The following is a 17754-nucleotide window of genomic DNA, read 5'->3' on the forward strand; positions in this document are numbered from 1 at the left end:
ACCTCTAATTGCAAATATTAATTTAGATAGATAAATTATTTCAAGCCACAGATAAGTCGATTAAATAAAAAGAACAAAAATAATATTTTTTTAGATGACCAAAAAACAATGTCTCGATATAGAAAATTTGAAATAATAACAATATAAAAATTTCATACTCACAGAATCTATTCAATAAATATATACATATCTAAATATTTATTATTTATCCTCGCCTACTCTCTTTTACTACTAACATTGAACTTCGATACCAGAAAAAGAGAATTAATTGTGTAGTTAATTATTCTGGTATGATTTTAAAGATTATGGATAAACCGAAATTGGACTACTGATCACTACATAGGACGTTCGACCTCTAGCGGTTGCCTGATGAAACGCAGTGGACGCTCTTCCGCGGACAAAAACTTTCAGTTTATTCTCGTTTATTCTTGTCTGGACAGCACGGCACTCTCCTTCAGTCGGTGTTTCGCGGTAGAATACTGTGGTCGTGTGGCACGAGTACGAGCCACACTCGTGTAGTGTACACTGTACAGTGGCGTATTTGTGTTGTAATAAATTGACTGATCCACTGTACTGAACCGCCGTTTGCCAGAAATGAAGTAACATTGGACTACGAAATCGGTCCTTACATGCCACGTTCATCTTTATACACCTTAAAAACACCGAATAACTTTTGTGTCCCTAACGGTAGGTATGCGTGTACACTCGATTTACATTTGAAATCCATTATTACACTATCGCTCCCTCTATCGCTATTTAAAAGCTAATATACTCGATTTAAATTACAAAACACACGAAGAACGATGATCAAAGTTCTTTTCAATTGATCGATTTCCAAATTAAGCTCCCGCGCGAAAATATTTAATATTTATGTGGTCGACGATAATTAATCGCGATCAGTATGGATTTTATTATAGTGAATCATCATCAATACAAATTTCATTCCATATTCTGAAATTCATTGGCACGCTCCGAACTGGTTAAGCCATTAAGCAAGAGAGGTTTCGCAAATATGGGTAGTATATTTTTGTACCTAAACCTAAGAAGTCACGCCAATCTGGATAGTACCGACACATTTACAATTTTACTGGTTCTCTTTATTTTTTTGTTGAATTCCCACCCGTCAGCATACATACATTTTGGAAGATTTAACACGCGCGCATCGAACCAGCTGCATTCAACTGCTATTTATTGTAAATCCTTAACCTATACCTTTGTATACAGTATACGAAATTCAAAGAAATGAACGGCATTTTAATACAGTGAAATTTTATTCCCCCTTGTTTTACATCTTACTTTCCGAGCTCTTTGTGAGTTTTATGTTCGTATAAACTTATCGATTAAATAATTTTAAATAACGTAAGATTAGATTCAAAGGTTATTGATGTATCGTTAAAAAAATGCGATTCATCTTAATTCAGAAGACTAAATGTTAGTTTTGTAATAGCTGCCGTTGAACGAAATCTATTCTCGATTACTGATAACATCCTAATGGCAAGTTTATGAGTATGGGAACTCTTCTTTTTAATAATACATAAATAAGGTATAATAAAAAATAACATAGAATTTGGAAATTTAAAGAACGATGATTTATAAATATAACGGTTGTTATAATGCATAAGCTATGAACTTTACAAGGTGTTTCATCACTACAGCCACGCTGCGACGAGCACGTGGTGTTAAGTTTGTGTAGACACGACTTGTATGGCTCGTGATAGCAGTCCCATCGCACGGTAGCTATGTATGATGTAACTTCGAGTCGATATTTCGGACCTGCGCATCGAAACTCCCGTTCTCTGTACAGGCGAATTCGTTCGTTACCCTTTCACCACACGGAAATCGATTTTTCTTCTAACTAATTTACACTTTTTATCGCGACAGTATGTTATTATGCTGTATGCTTATCGATACATAACACGTCAACATCAACCCAATAATTGATGAACTCATTGATATGTGACTCTATAATATGGTTGAAAAATCATCTCTGATTTCCATTTTATCGCTTTGCCATTCGAAAAAACAATGGCTTAAGGAATTGTTTGTAATAAAGGTAACTGTTATAATGAATTGCATCATGTTAACACAGTCAATTGAACAAATTGTTATAGACTCAATTAATTTTTTTTATCAAATATGTAACATTCGAAAAAGTTGGCGACGAATTGGAACAATCGTTTGTATAAATAGACAGATAAAAGAGTATTGTTATTATAATTATATTTATAATTAAATTTTTTAATATATATTCAAATCATCTATCAGAAAGCGAATCCATTGTAGCTAATGCATTTTTATTCTAGATTTTATGTTCTTTCATTGACTAGTTTTTATGATAATATTCTGCAATCTACATATGCACGTACATTGTGTACATTAATGGATATTTTTCGCGACCATTTTGATATTTCCTACATAACAACATTTTTATATTTTTTGTGAAATAAATGAAATCTTACTTATTATTCAAATTGTAACCTTTCAGCATATCTATAGTATAATTAACGAAAAACATAAAAGAATTATAAAATTTTCAATTTTTTACGTTGCCTATTATAGCACTGCCAAATAATATGGGTTGCACCAGAAGGGAGCAGAGACATATTTCTTGGAACGTAAGGAAAGTTTGGCCAATCCTGTTTCAAAGAACTATGAAAAGGTTTTAGTCGACCTTGACCATGCAACAATAAGTTCTTGGAACGAAAGGTATTTGGCGTTCTTAACACTTAGCCTACCTAATAGGGAGATCTCCCCTGTGTAAAGGACGTCGCTGCGTGACCGAACGGAGAGGTCTCCCTTTTTGACTTTGGCAACGCGTTTTCTCTTTTTTTTTTTTTTTTGTTGTTGTTAGTATCAGTTATTGTTTACCTGGAGTTGTTCCCAATTAATTGCGTCACTTTTTCTGCTTTTATAAAGTACAGTATATAATAAAATACACCAATTTAGTAATGTTAAAATTAATTAAGAAGTTACACTATCGGTTATGACTAAATAAAATTATAGCCAAACGATATCACACTGTAAAAAGATATTAAAATGCATTATGCATTTTTAATTTCACGTTCAAGTCGTGTTATTTATCTTTAGTCATCTTCAATGTTTTTAATTTCACCTACATTCTTTTATACTTCTAATATATACTTTTAATTTGGTGTTTTGTATAAACAATATGTGAAATCGTTAAACAAAATCATTACCGCAAAGTAGAATTGACCACTTGAGTAATTTTTGGACTTCTTTGTTTTTTAAGTAGTGAACATTAGTCCTCAATACTTGGAAAAATGCGCGGTAGTCAGCGTATAAGTTGGCTTGTCCGAGCGCAGTGGAAGCGTATAGCTCGCTGTGGCGCGCGCGGTTGGCTAAGTGTTAATAATAATTTCCTTGAATTGTAAGAGAAATTTTGAAGGATCAGTACAATTTTATTCGAAAAAAATCTGTAGTAGAAAAGTAAATCTGAAAAAATAAAGTTTCTAGGAATAATTCCAAAGTATGTATCCAAATACATAAATATAGCATGAGCATCAAGCTCCCTGAACTCGAAAGGAAACCGGTCGAAGGTGAAACTATTCAAGAATCTTTATGTAGTATGAATAATTTTATTGACCTTGTAGTTCCGTACCAACTTTATCATACATATGTATCTATCTAACATGTAACTGTAACGAGATTGACTTTCCTTGTTACATGTCTCTAGTAAATATACAAGGTGAATCACTTAAACTGAAATATTTTCGATCGGAAAATATTTCAGATAAGGATAGAATAGTTTCAAGAGGGACATATTTGATGTTATTAGTTTCCTATCGGTGGGTGCGTAAAGATCATGTGGAGGTCAACTTTGTTTTTTGAACAGAATTATATATTTTTTAATTCATTAATCGGTGCAGATTCAGACTCTCTATAGGAGATTAATAGCTCACCTATGTCAAAAAATTATTAATTTAGTAGATATTTCAACTTTTAATTGTAAAACTTGTCGTATGAAAGACAAGGAAAATAAATACAAAAGTAGTACCTTACGTTTTTCCTTGTCTATGATAAGTTTTTTTCTTTTTTCTTTTTTATTTGGACGAATTTTACAGTCAATTCTCATTGAGAATTACAAGTAAAATATGATAAGTTATGTGAAAAAGTTGTCAGTAGAATTTTCTCTTAAGGGAATACACAACGTCACATTATTTACCCTATTACCGTTCTTCTGCTACGATGCTTGTGTTACATGACATAAGCTTCGTCCAATAACAACCGTTATTTATCCTCCCACCTCCATCTGCATAAAGTACGACTCATGACATCACTGTCCATTGACTTTTACGCCTTTTTTTTTTTTGTCAATTTGATAATGTTACAGCGATGATAACTTAATTTGTTTTAATGTTCCGTCGTAAAATTCGGATTTTACTTAGTATCTATCATACACATATTTAGTATCTATTATACACGCATTGCCGTATGAAGCCGGCCTAAGGTTGCGATTTATTCAACCAATTATTGTTAGATGACAACGGTCTAAGGATAGAATGAATAAAATCAACCACCCGCAGTGATTAATTGTTCTATTCGAAATGCTTTCTTCTCTTTTATTGCTCTTGAAAAGATCAATTCTACGAACCGGTCGTAGAGATAAACCTTGACATCTACACAACGAACTAGAAAACGTAGTCTCGAGGTGACCTAGTTTTCAAATGCGTTCAGCAACTTCGATACAGGTGACTATACTATCGAAACACGTGTTTTTCACTAATACAACGATGCTATTGAAATGTAATGATTAATGAAATAAACACGAAAAAGAATTTTAAATGCTACAGTACAAAATTTGTTAAATAATATTTCTCTCTCATATAATGTGTATTTTATTCACGTTACAAGTAATTATCGAGTCGTTCTTCATAATTCATCTAAGATTTATTACAATATTGCAAGTCGCAAAATTTTTGGTCTAAATGTATCTTTCCGAGAGTATTTTGAGTCGCTAAAGTCAAAAATCAGGACCATTTTTCACGATAATAAACGGTTTTAAAAATTCGTCCTCATGAACATTTGACAAATATCTTAACATTAGAAATCCGCGCGAAAAACGATGCACATTTTCAGCTTCAGCAACCTTGAAAGTCCGTATGAAACGTCATTCTAACTGGAAATATTACGGTACGAATACTATAGTAGAACTTTTATCTGTTTCAAATATATCTCGTATGACGTTTAATTTCCTTCCTTTCTTTCTTGTTATTGTCAACCTCGTAGCAATCCCTAATAAATGCTAGAAGATCATGACTTTATAACTTTATATTGGAAGTACTAGTAGTTCTGAAAAATTGCTTCATCATGTTTTCACGAAAGAAAAACAAACGTGTAAAAATACATACAGCATAGTAGGTAATAGTTAGAAGTTACATGGAAGTAACAATTCTGAGGATTCTTTTGCTTATTTGGCTAATCCTATGCGCGAGTGAGAGCGAAGGTTCTCTAAATTTAAACACTAACTCTAAATAATTCTCTAAAACTAAACAAAAACTAAAACGAAAACTCTATTGGTCGACCCCCTCTCTAATTATAGACTGGACCTTTCAAAGGTCAAAAATCGTTGATTTATTTATACAATGATTACAGAGAAAAATACATAAAATGCCAATCATTCCGATAAGTTTATAAATTTGTGATCATTCGATCAATACTTGCAACATTTATTAAATTTTTGCAAACAACTATTACAGGTTGCTGAATGACATTGCTAAAAAAAGTTTGCAAGTAAACATTGTCGGCGTATAATCTGTTAAAACCGTGAATCATACGTACTTACTAGCGTTTTGAAATTGAACAGAAGATATGAATAATTATACGGTATAGACAAAAATATTTTCATTGACTAGTTTCTATCTTTACATAATCTTTTTGTGATCTTCTAAAATTGCATTATATCTCAAATACTTGATAATAGAAATCTGAGATTTGCATTTTGTTTAATGAAGTGATTTAAAAGGTAGTACAAATTCGATCACTTGGATTGATTTCATTTGTTACGTTCATTTAACATTTAACATACAATTAAGCCAAAATGAATCACGATTAATTATCTAAAGTTTAATATGTAGAACATTATTTAATTCCAGAAGCGAACAAGTATATTTACGTAGAATATGTTTTTCACTAAGTACATAGATCCATGGCGGCGAAGTTCAACAAAACAGTTATATCTTTATACAACTATGACGACAAAGAACTATCGTACCATAAATCATTGTAAATATTATCGTTGCGACTTGATTTGACAGAGTAGGAGTGAAGCATGGGGTCACTAACATTAACCTTATCTTTTTATTTACATGCATTATAGATACGAATCAGACAAAGTTCCTTTTTCGTGATTTTCCATTCCACGTGATTTCTATCTTCTACGTCGAATCTATTTCCGAAACATTTCTTTCTTTTGCTTTTTTATACACATACATGGTTAATCAGTAATCTGATAATAACATTAACTGTAAAATTGACCACAATGAACGAAAGGTTAACTCTGAAAGTTGAACGACCTAATTTTCCATGTAACACTCGCTCCTGTAATTGTCGCCTTAACAAGGATAGATTAAAGATTAATTAATTTCAATGTGAATAGCTAGGACTGTCGGCACAATTAATGTCATAGTTCTCTTATCTGATTTTACGTCGTTCGTTGTCAGTACATTTGTCGAAACATTATAAAAATGGGGAGCAAACTGTTAGGGAAGAAAAAACTGCGATAGGTGATCTGGAAATGCACTATCGAGTTTAAGTGCACAGTAATTACATAATTTTTCTTTTATTTCGTCTATTCACACAAGTGTGCAGTTTCTATTCGACGAAATAGCGATGACTGCATCGTAACCGCAACTAGTTTCGTGCATAAGCGACAGCAAATTGTCGTGTCATATTTATTTTGTTCTCTTATCGGATGGTGTCACTTTATCGTATAATAACACTTAAGCTATAACCTTATATTCAACATTGCAGGATTTGCTATAGATACCGATTATCGTACACCATATAAATGAAACCAAAATATTCTCGCATAATTGCCGTGACTCGAACCTATCAGCACAAAAATTCCAATTACATTCTCAAAAGGAATTCTGTGATTTTATTCATTTCAATCATTTCCCTATTCAACAGATGAATAAAAACGTAATATTCACTATGAATATGAATTATTATATAACATATAAAGAGAGCAATCGGGGTATAAGATCGAAAAATTCATTTATAAAAGAAAAAATTAATTAAATTTCTAATTTTAAATAGTAGAACATACTTGAGAAAATATAGGATCAAGAGATTTATAAAAAATAAAATAAATTTCTAATTTTAAATACTAGGATGTACCTTGAAATTTTTCAGCGCCATGTTTCAATTACTCTTATAACCTTAAACTATGAAATTCTATAATATTGTGCGGCCGAATGCTTTTAGTCATCTTTCTGTAACTTGAAAAACTCTTTCATTCCGACGCAGCTCCTAATCGTAGACAAACGATTTTTGTTAGAGATTCAAGCAGTGTACTGTATTTTAATTAGCACCTCTGCGACGGCGCGATTGTGGTACCGTATTGTCAATGTGGCGCCTCGTAAGGCGTCTTTGGATGCAGCCGCACAATCGTATACCTAGAACCTCTAACCACGTGTATAACAATTTTCGCAACGTCATGCCGATTATCCTGTTCAGTAAGTTACAATTTTCTCTCCTCTTGTTTTCTGAGAACCGTTGAGAGCGTAGAAAGAAATTTACATAAATTAGGGATTATTATCGTCACGAGGAACGTAAAAATTAATCTCAAATATAGATACGTCTTACGTGGTAATCAAAATTACATGTCTAAATGAAACATTTCCAAATTTAAGACACACATTTGAAGCCAATATTTCAAGCATAAAGTGATTTGCACTTCCCACGTAATAGCGATATCTAATTTTTGGCACAATGCAACGTCATATTTTTAAATGCATTGCGAATAAAAATATAAAAAAACACGGGATTAAATTATTAAACACAGTGAACACTTGAATGGTTACTCCGTGTAATAAAAGAGTATGTATTACTGACATATAAACTGTCTCGGAATATAAATGTGCAATTTACGCGCAATTTGACCAGATGTCGTGAGTCAAAGTTGTTCTACCGGTTTCTCGGTTATCTTGCAATGAATGATCAATGGCGAATGAGATTTCAATCTATATTGCATTGACAATGAGTAACACGAATGTGTACATTGTTAAAATTAATGAGTTATTACTGTACTCCAATTCGAAATATTTCTTTTCTTTCTTAATATATACATATGTACCTAATTTAGTATTTATTGGAATCTCTTTATGTCTCGGATTACTTTGAAACCTTATTCATATTATATATATATAAATTGTTTAATTATATATATAATAATAAAATATTATATATAAATTACATAAAATATATATACTCACACTATATAAATTCAAATATATGTACAAATATATTTACAAATTTAAAATTATTTTTTATCGAATCTAGATTCATTTATGCTCATATATATATATATATATATATATATATATATATATATATATATATATATATGAGTATTCGTGATTCTATAATAATTTTTACTGTAGATTCGATAAAAAAATAATTTTAAATTTGTAAATATATTTATACATATATTTGAATATATATATTGTGAGTGTATAAATAAATTACTTCAAGTTTCATTTAAACCGAAATTTTACGGAATAAAGGGGCTAAGTAGGACTAACAAGAGATAGCAGTGAACAAATAATGAGCACTGCAGTGAAGCTATCAATAAATTGGTTTAGAAAAAAGTTTACAAGTGTTCAAAGACAATAGGTGGGCAAAAGGTGGCACAAGGTACTTAAAGCTTTTATGGAGGTACAAGATTAAGGCTCCTCAATAATATTCGAGCATTTGAAAACTTTTAGCCCTGGTGTAAACGTTTTTCTAAACCAATTTACTTACAGTTTTACTGCAGTGATCATTATTTTTTTACTTCTATCTCTTGTTAGTCCTACTTAGTCCCTTTAGGCCGTAAAATTTCGATTTAAATGAAACTTGAAGTAATTTATTTATACACTCACACTATATATATTCAAATATATGTACAAATACATGTACAAATGGAAAATTATTTCTTTACCGAATCACAAGTGCTCATATATTTATTATAGAATCGTAAATACGAGATGACTGAGGGATTTAGGTGATGGTTCCCAACTATTTTTAGACCCGACGCGCGCATCCGTTAGTGGTCACCGTATTACAAATTGCCAACGGTTCTATATTTTTGAGGACAATGTCCGGCGTTACGTCAAGGATGATCGATAAATGCTATTCTCAATGAAACACTTTTCTACGGTTTCACTCGCCAGCACTCTGTCCTGTTGCATTTCACTTGCAAATGTCATTACGTATCAACAATTTCCTTTTCTTTAGTATTATTCATCTTAGAGTCATGGAGAGATCTGTAAATATTATATCATAATTATAGAAGAGGAATTTTGAAATAAACAACATTGCATAAAATTAGACCGAAATAAACGTTTAAAATTACTTAATAGCTATTCCGATATCTGGGACTTTTAGTTAATTTCTTATATTATTATTTATTATGATAATTTATAATTGTAATTGTAATTGGAAAAAAAGTGAATAAGTTTTTATTTTTCGGAGAAGTAATCTCATATATTTGAAGGTCGTAAAATAAGACATAGTACAAATATAATATAACATTAGGATTCTAGTAGAAAAAAATTAAGCAATTTACTTTAGGAGAAACAGTCTTTATTCAATTTCTAAGAAAGAATTTGCATGTTACAATAGTATTAGCGAACAAAGGAGTCTTTCATCTGTTGGCCTTTTTAAGCAACATAATTATACACACTTAAACCATTCAATTGTGATGCATTCAAAAGAATTTTTCTGAATAGGTTTAAACGATCAGTATTACTTAATTTATTTCGGCATCAGAAAATACTGCTTATGCTGGAAAAACCTGTTATTTTGTTTTCTACAACTCTGTTAAAAGATTCTTTGTGTCATAGATTACTTATGTAGAGAACATTTTGGTCAATCATTGCCACACAACATTATCTAACTTGATTAATCTACTGATTATATGTATTTTAATTCGCACGTACTTATATCAATATGTAAGATAATTTCAAATATTTCGAAAGTTTGAAGTTCTTAATTTTAAAGTCATTGAAGATTTAAAAAGCCTAATCTCAAAATTATTAAATATTCGGAAAGATTCCACAGGTTTCTATTATCTTTGAGCCCTTGTCAACCTTTTGTTATCTATAAACCTTAAATTTCGCAAGAAGAAGAGAATTTTTAATTTACTTTTAGTAAAGCGATATGATAGTAAAGTAATATACTTTTAGTATATACTCACATTAAATACTATATACATTTATATTTTATTATTATTAAAAGTATTAATAAATTAAAAAATGTATTAATATTATTTGAATATTTGCTAGTTTAGTTTGAATTCTTATAATATCACGAAGACAATTGTTGACATTGTATCAGGTAACATTCACGCGTTTATGTTAATTTTCCATGCCAGCCGCCACCCACAGTTATGCATTTCCGCGTATTTACACCATTAATACACTTAGAAACGCAAGGCCGAGGTCTTGAAAATAAATACTGTTTCTACATGATGTTTTACGTAATAATACTTCGATTCTACGTAGATCAACTCGTTTTAGAGTTACAATATGATAAAAATAATTTCATAGCAATTTATAATCTCCCTTGTGTAAACAAGGAAAAGTGGGTTTTTCCCATGTTCAATGGCCACTGGTGGCGGACGCACATGATAGATCTATATTTCATGTATCAATGAAACTATTTTTATGTGCTTTATACTGCATTAATGTCGTCACACCATTGTAGTAACGATGGTAATAATAAAAAATTTGTAACTATTGACATTTGTTCAAATTACGTATCTCTGCTAATCTTGGTGCGCCGGTCACCGGTGATCCCCGTGGCATTCAACGTGTTAATTTCAATTAGGTGCCACAAATTTCGTATGCAACGATTTACAAAGAGAAACAAATGTTTGTTCTATACCAGATATTTAACTTTTACGATATCAGTAGCTCTCCAAATATTGTCAACGATTATTCTGCTGATAAAGTCTTATTTCGAGCTAGACTTATACTAGCGTATACTGAGGTTGGACTTCAAAAAGCTTTTACGGAAACACGTTTTTCATTTTATCTAATATAGTAGTACCATATGTACTATAAATGCTATAATATGATCGCGTTATTTATATATAATTCCTATCAATTGTACTATCAATACCGATCAACGATAATAATATCCTAAAAAAAACAAAGAATTTTATTATTATGATTTAACGAATTAATGATAACAATTTCCATCGAGTCAAAACATATAATCAATTGCACTGTTTTGATGTAAATCGAGTGAAAGGCGTAGGCTGTAAAGAAGAAGAATACCGATAGTCGGTCGCGTATGCATAACTTTGCATTGTATGGTAAATCAAATAATAATTAATTTGTAAACTTATGACAGTAGTATTATTTCACTTTCCATCGTTTAACTCTAATTCACGAGCGTGGAAAATTGTTTGTGCAAATAAATGCGATATATACATTAATTTGTTTTAAAACCAGCTTATGTTTTTTGAATTTACACTATTTTAAATGTACACTCGTGATATTGTAATATGTGCTACTGTATGTTAATATCTTTTTGTAATAATAATTTCGTTTGTTGCAGATAACGTACAATAATCAAACCAAAATATACACATACAAGTATTCACAATGGCAAGTATCAATGAAAATACATTATTTTATAAAAGAAAATGAGTTGTTATTTAGAATTTTATTATATAATGATCGTCTTTTACAGGAATACAAAGCGCCGACAGAAATGGACACCTTCCTACCCCAAGATGGGTCTAATGCGAAGGATGGTGTATTGTCCAAGTAAGAATTTACTATATATTTACTCGACTTATTCACAGGTTCAGATTCATTCCCTATTAACTAAAGAAATCGTATTAACAAAAATATCATCGTGAAACACAACAATCTTGTTGATTCGCTAAGCAAAAATGTTAAACAAAGTAGAATTTATTCATATTTATTGCAGATACAAAGTGCAAGTCGCTCCACGAGATATAGAGGTCGGACAGGGTGATGGAAAAAGCTTCGACCCCTTCAATGAACGAAAAGTTGATAACCCGACGACGTAAGTCGCGATATAGCAATTGATATAAAAATATATAATTAACTGATGTTCTTAACTTTTATGTTACATACTCAGGGTTATTATATTATTTGTGATGTTTAATCAAAAATAAGTAATATCTATGTTATATAATGTTAAACAGTATGAAAGTTAAATATCACTGTAAGTGACACATTTATACCAAAATAATTGCAGCAATAATAGTCCGTAATTTCCTTTCAGGGACGGTGACACATTAACGCATTTGTTGAAAGCTGCCCTTGGAACGGGAATATTATCCATGCCAATTGCTTTCAAGAATGCTGGACTTGTCGTTGGTGTATTTGCCACAGTTCTGGTGGCGTTCGTATGCACACATTGCGCCTATATTTTGGTACATAAATACCAATGATATTGAACACAATAACCGAATCAATAAACTAAGTTACGACTCATTAATATTTTAGGTAAAATGTGCACATGTTCTATATTACAAAACGAGGCGTACAGAAATGAGTTTTGCCGATGTAGCAGAAGTAGCGTTTGCCACGGGACCACAATGGGGGAGAAAATTTTCAAAGCCGATCAGGTAAGATATCATGACAATAATATACAATATTTATATTTATGAAATAAAGTTTAAAAATATCTAAGGAATCATGTTTTCAATAGGATAATAACCACATAATATATTATTTACAGATACCTTATACAGATCAGTTTATTCGCAACGTATTTTGGTACCTGTAGTGTGTACACAGTGATCGTTGCTGCAAACTTTAATCAGATCATTAAGTATTATTATGCGGAATCGGAATTCGGTCTCCGGTTAATGGCAACCTGTTTACTGATTCCATTGATACTGCTCAGTTGGATACCAAATCTGAAATATCTTGCACCTGTTTCCATGGTAGCCAATATATTCATGGGATCAGGTTTAGGAATAACTTTTTATTACTTAGTTACGGATATGCCATCTATCAACTCTGTACCTTTATTCGCGTCCATTCAAGACTTCCCGCGATTCTTCAGCATTACTATCTTTGCAATGGAAGCAATAGGTATTATTCAACTATTTAAAGGAATATTGATGTTTTACTAAGAGAATGACGTTATAGGAGTTGTAATGCCACTGGAGAATAATATGAAAACACCCCAACATTTTGTCGGAATTTGCGGTGTTCTCAATAAGGGAATGTCCGGGGTTACGTTCATCTACATTTTACTTGGATTCTTGGGATACGTGAGGTATCAGGACGATACTTTAGGCAGTATCACATTAAATCTACCAACGGAAGAAGTGTAAGGATCACAATAAGATTAACCATTTGCGGACGGGTATCGGGATATAGCCGCCCCCGAATTTGTTCATCGTTCCGGATCGGTTCACCTTATTTTGAAATGGCTGGCGTACGTCTATTTTCCTGGGCGATAATGTAATGCGTATTTACATATGGGTATAATAAATTAAACAGTATTATGTTTTCGATGAAAGAAAATTATAGATCTTTAGAAATTTTATCTTCCGTTTAACGTAAACTCGCGATGTAAGATAATGGTCGAGTCAAAACGAATTTCATTGGCATTACCAGACGAATCAGCAAAATTTTTATATGTTTTATGTATTTTTTATAATACCTTATACACGATGCCTAAAATATTCAGAAAGGACATGTTGGATAGTGATAGTAGTGATGACGAGCATTATGAACCTGACAAGATAGGAGACGACGATAGTGCTTCAGGCAGTGAAAACGAATTCCGTTCAACAAGGAATCGGCTCAGATGTTTCAATATTTCTAGTAATAGTGACAATGATGATGAACTAAATATTGATGAAAATAATACAAGCCTCGACAATGAATAACGCGAACATTCAACGTGTATATATTCTCAACTGCGCGCGCCAATACCTCTCGTCCACAGCGATGCTCGCTCATCGAACAGCCCCGTCCGCAAAAGGGCTAAGTTTTTGAGTAATACTATTGCGTTGACTATATATTATATCTTTTTTCTCTAGAGCGGCTCAAATCGTAAAGATATTAATAGCTCTTGCCGTTTATTGCACATTTGGACTACAGTTTTACGTTTGCCTGGACATTGCATGGAATGGTATAAAAGATCGATTTCAGAAAAAGCCACTGCTAGCAAATTATATTTTAAGAACAGCTATGGTCACAGGAGCAGGTGTGTATTTTAATTTATAACCAAATTTTCGCTATAACATTTATTTCAAGTTCATAAATGTAATTCCAGAATCCTACAAATTTAAGAAATCTGTTTATATGTTTTAGTTTTATTGGCTGTGATCGTACCAACTATCGAACCCTTTATTGGACTAATTGGTGCATTTTGTTTTTCAATATTGGGACTTTTAATTCCTGTGTTCGTCGAGACCGTCACTTATTGGGACGTTGGTTTTGGACCTGGAAATTGGGTAGCACTGAAAAACGTAATCATATGTATTATTGGGCTTATGGCTCTAATATTTGGATCTCGAAGTGCATTAATGCAAATCGCGGAACTTTACAGTTAAGAAAAATTGGTTTCATATACATAGATTTATAAATATTCCAATATTCCAAACTCCAAAAACGTTTGGAAGCCATTTAACAAGTTTTAATGCAATAAATTTCTGATAATTTAATTATTTTATGATGACAATCAAGAAAATCAAAATAGGATATAAATTGAAGATATCAATTTATTTTGTAAGATACGTATAATCAGAAGTTTGATAAAATTTATATCAGAAATTTAGATGCGATCATATTATGCTTACAAGACATGCCCTAGTATTTTAGTAAGATAGAATGAATTCTAACCAACGTAACTTCGGTTGTTGTGCAAATGAGAATTCAATGAATCAAAATTAAATTCTTTTAGGAATGAGAAATTGGAAAACTAACATTCGATATAGTTCAAATAATATCTACGCACAAACAATTTATATTATAAAATGAGAACTATTAGGGGAGGTTATATGAGAAGATTTAATCGTTAATAAGTGACTAATTTGAAAATATATCTAGTAACTTACTCTGTTCCTAAAACATAATATATAGTATATATATTCTATTTAATTCGTGAAGAGACTAGACTGAGAGAAGTTAACAGTATTCATAAGAAATATTTTACATCGGAGCAATACGTTTTAATTAATTTTGATTGATATTATTTACAAATAACAAATTGGAATTTTTTACTTTATTATAATGATAAATTACGTTTGAACATTTTTTTTATATTCTGCACATATAACTGTACCCTATTTGAAACATATTATAAAGAATTTTAAAAAATTTTAGCTACAATTAAGATCTATAAAAATTGTTAATACATAGAGAAGTATGTTTGCGTGTTGTTAGTCTTATGAATTAACAATCAAATCTTAAAGTATAACCTTCATTTCTTTTTTCCTAAATTTAATAGCATGTATTATTGTAATAATTCAAACATTTGTAAACAAGCCATAACATGTTTCATGTATGTGATTCACAGTGCAGCAAATGTATCATTCTACTGTGTTGCATTTAATACAAATGTACATTTAAAAGAAAGCAAAATCCTTTCGAAGCAATTTTTGCTTAGCGAACTTGTTATAAATCAATCGATTTTTTATACAATTGTTGGAAATTTCTACATATTCCTGGTGAAAAAGAAATAATGAAGTGATTACAATATTTAAATACAAACCATTTTACAATATCTTTTGAATTTTTTATTCTACCTTGTCATCATACATTTCCTAAGAAATATTTCTGTATAAATAACAATATCCTATTATATAATTGGTAATTTGTATCTTAATATTTAAAGTCAAATGAGAGAATTTTTACCTCATATTTTTATTTTTCTAATGGTGCGTAATTCAAAAGCTTCTCAATTAAATCTACGTGTCCAAGAAGCATTCTACGGCAGCAGTATCGTTTTAAACCCAATGCGTCAAGAGCATCACTGTAATATACATTATATGGTTACATATAGAAGATTGCAGCACATAGACAATATTTTGATGTACTCATTATTAACAAAAATAGTTAAAAATCTCATTTCATTCATTAGAATCTCTATACAGTGAAGGTTAGAGTTCCTATTAGTGCAAACACAGTATATAAATTACGTTATTTACATTATAGTATATCTAATTTATGCCGTATTTCACTCATTTAATTTGTTTTCACAGTTTGTTATGACAATGTATATACTTACCCTTCAGTGTATTCTGCCTGTAACAAACCAAGATAAGCTTCCCACTTATTACCGATCACTTTTCCACACGTAAAACAACGTACAGGTATAATCATCGTGTTTTTAATTTGATTAAGCAATCGGATTTTTTAATTTCAAAGTGATATTGTCGTTGATAAACGTAAATTCCACTTGCTCAATAATATCGTTCGTTCAAATTGCCATGCGATTGAAACACTTGAAGGCTAACATTTCAAACAGTGTTACCAGCACAACCACCTAAACGAAAGTACAGTTAGATAGATAATCCAAAAAATAACGGTATCGAGGAAAACCCGGTACATTTATTACTTTATTGCTATTGTAAAGATTTAACCCAAACTTATATTACAATGGATGTTGTAAACGTCCAGAAATTATATTTGCGACTATTAAGTATATAGTCCTGTCTTGTAGTAGACAATGTAACAGAAATAAAATCGTATTTCGAATTCGAAAGTCTCTCTTTAAATGGTTCTCATTAACAACGTCATAAGCACACAGAATAAAATTACATTCTATAAGACGGTAATAAAACCTGTCTGGACCTACGGAATCCAACTATGGGGAACAGCAAGTAATTCCAACATTGAAATACTTCAACGCTTTCAATCGAAAACGCTAAGATCCATTATAAATGCACCCTGGTATGTGACCAACGAACTAATCGCGACCTCAAGATACCAACAGTTAAAGAGGAAATAGCAAAATACAGCGACAGATATAGCAAAAGAGTCAACAAACATCGAAACCCCCTAATTACTGGACTACTTGATACGTCGAAACATATCCGCAGGCTGAAGAGACACTACCCGCTAGACCTAAACATTAGATTTAATTAGTTATTTAAATTAAGTAATATTTACTTATTTACAACATTTACTTAAAAATTATACTTATCTATAATAAGTATTAACTTATTATAAACATTTAGCCATGTCACTGCACCACGCCAGAAAAAATTACTGAAAATTCTCAATGCGAGAATTGATTATAAATTTTAATAAATAAAATAAAAAATTAACAACGTATTATATAAATTTAAAAATCATCCAAGAATATTGCAAATAATTTACTCATATTGATACTAGATGCTTTAAACAAAATTTTATTTTTTCCTTTACATTATATAGTTTTCGTTACACTTTTGCTACAAATTCTATATTTCAGTTGTCAGTAGATCTAAGTTTTCTAAAATCATACTTCCCAATGTTCCATGGAAGCATAACAATATTTTATCTACAAAAAGAATAAAAACATAAAATCTATTGATACAGATCG

General features: G+C 31.1%; 2 protein-coding genes across 4 annotated transcripts; one reads left to right on the top strand and one right to left on the bottom strand.

Moving 5' to 3' along the window:
* The first annotated feature begins 445 nt into the window (after window positions 1-445).
* On the top strand, window positions 446-15951 carry path (solute carrier family 36 member pathetic). The gene is made up of 9 exons (XM_069125913.1): window positions 446-687; window positions 11788-11999; window positions 12166-12264; window positions 12487-12637; window positions 12711-12832; window positions 12946-13304; window positions 13362-13545; window positions 14264-14430; window positions 14538-15951. The coding sequence occupies exons 2-9, from the start codon at window positions 11848-11850 to the stop codon at window positions 14777-14779; spliced, it is 1476 nt and encodes a 491-aa protein (XP_068982014.1). The 5' UTR covers window positions 446-687; window positions 11788-11847; the 3' UTR covers window positions 14780-15951.
* Rpb10 (DNA-directed RNA polymerases I, II, and III subunit Rpb10) lies at window positions 14456-16721 on the bottom strand. Of its 3 annotated transcripts, none has more exons than XR_011174855.1 (3): window positions 16456-16713; window positions 15940-16200; window positions 14456-14686 (listed from the first exon to the last, which is right to left on the bottom strand). XR_011174855.1 is itself a non-coding variant. In XM_069125976.1 (3 exons), exons 1-2 carry the CDS (start codon window positions 16548-16550, stop codon window positions 16092-16094), a joined length of 204 nt encoding a protein of 67 aa, XP_068982077.1. In that variant the 5' UTR covers window positions 16551-16713; the 3' UTR covers window positions 14456-14686; window positions 16088-16091. The 3 variants fall into 3 exon arrangements, 1 of the variants encoding a protein (XP_068982077.1); XM_069125976.1 differs by having other exon boundaries at window positions 16088-16200; XR_011174854.1 differs by lacking the exon at window positions 14456-14686 and adding an exon at window positions 15429-15892 and having other exon boundaries at window positions 15974-16200; window positions 16456-16721.
* Window positions 16722-17754: the final 1033 nt, after the last annotated feature.

Source organism: Bombus flavifrons, chromosome 1 (genome assembly GCF_040668555.2).
Source record: "Bombus flavifrons isolate JBK064 chromosome 1, iyBomFlav1_principal, whole genome shotgun sequence".
In the NCBI taxonomy this organism is placed as follows: Eukaryota; Metazoa; Arthropoda; class Insecta; order Hymenoptera; family Apidae; genus Bombus; species Bombus flavifrons.

Excerpts from the sequence above, each read along its gene's own strand:
- path (XM_069125913.1), top strand. The coding sequence starts at position 11,848 with ATGAAAATACATTATTTTATAAAAGAAAATGAGTTGTTATTTAGAATT. Across the intron at positions 12,265-12,486 it reads AAAGTTGATAACCCGACGAC|GGACGGTGACACATTAACGC; the intron begins GTAAGTCGCGAT and ends ATTTCCTTTCAG. Across the intron at positions 12,638-12,710 it reads CACATTGCGCCTATATTTTG|GTAAAATGTGCACATGTTCT; the intron begins GTACATAAATAC and ends TTAATATTTTAG.
- Rpb10 (XM_069125976.1), bottom strand. The coding sequence starts at position 16,550 with ATGATTATACCTGTACGTTGTTTTACGTGTGGAAAAGTGATCGGTAAT. Across the intron at positions 16,201-16,455 it reads CAGGCAGAATACACTGAAGG|TGATGCTCTTGACGCATTGG; the intron begins GTAAGTATATAC and ends TGTATATTACAG.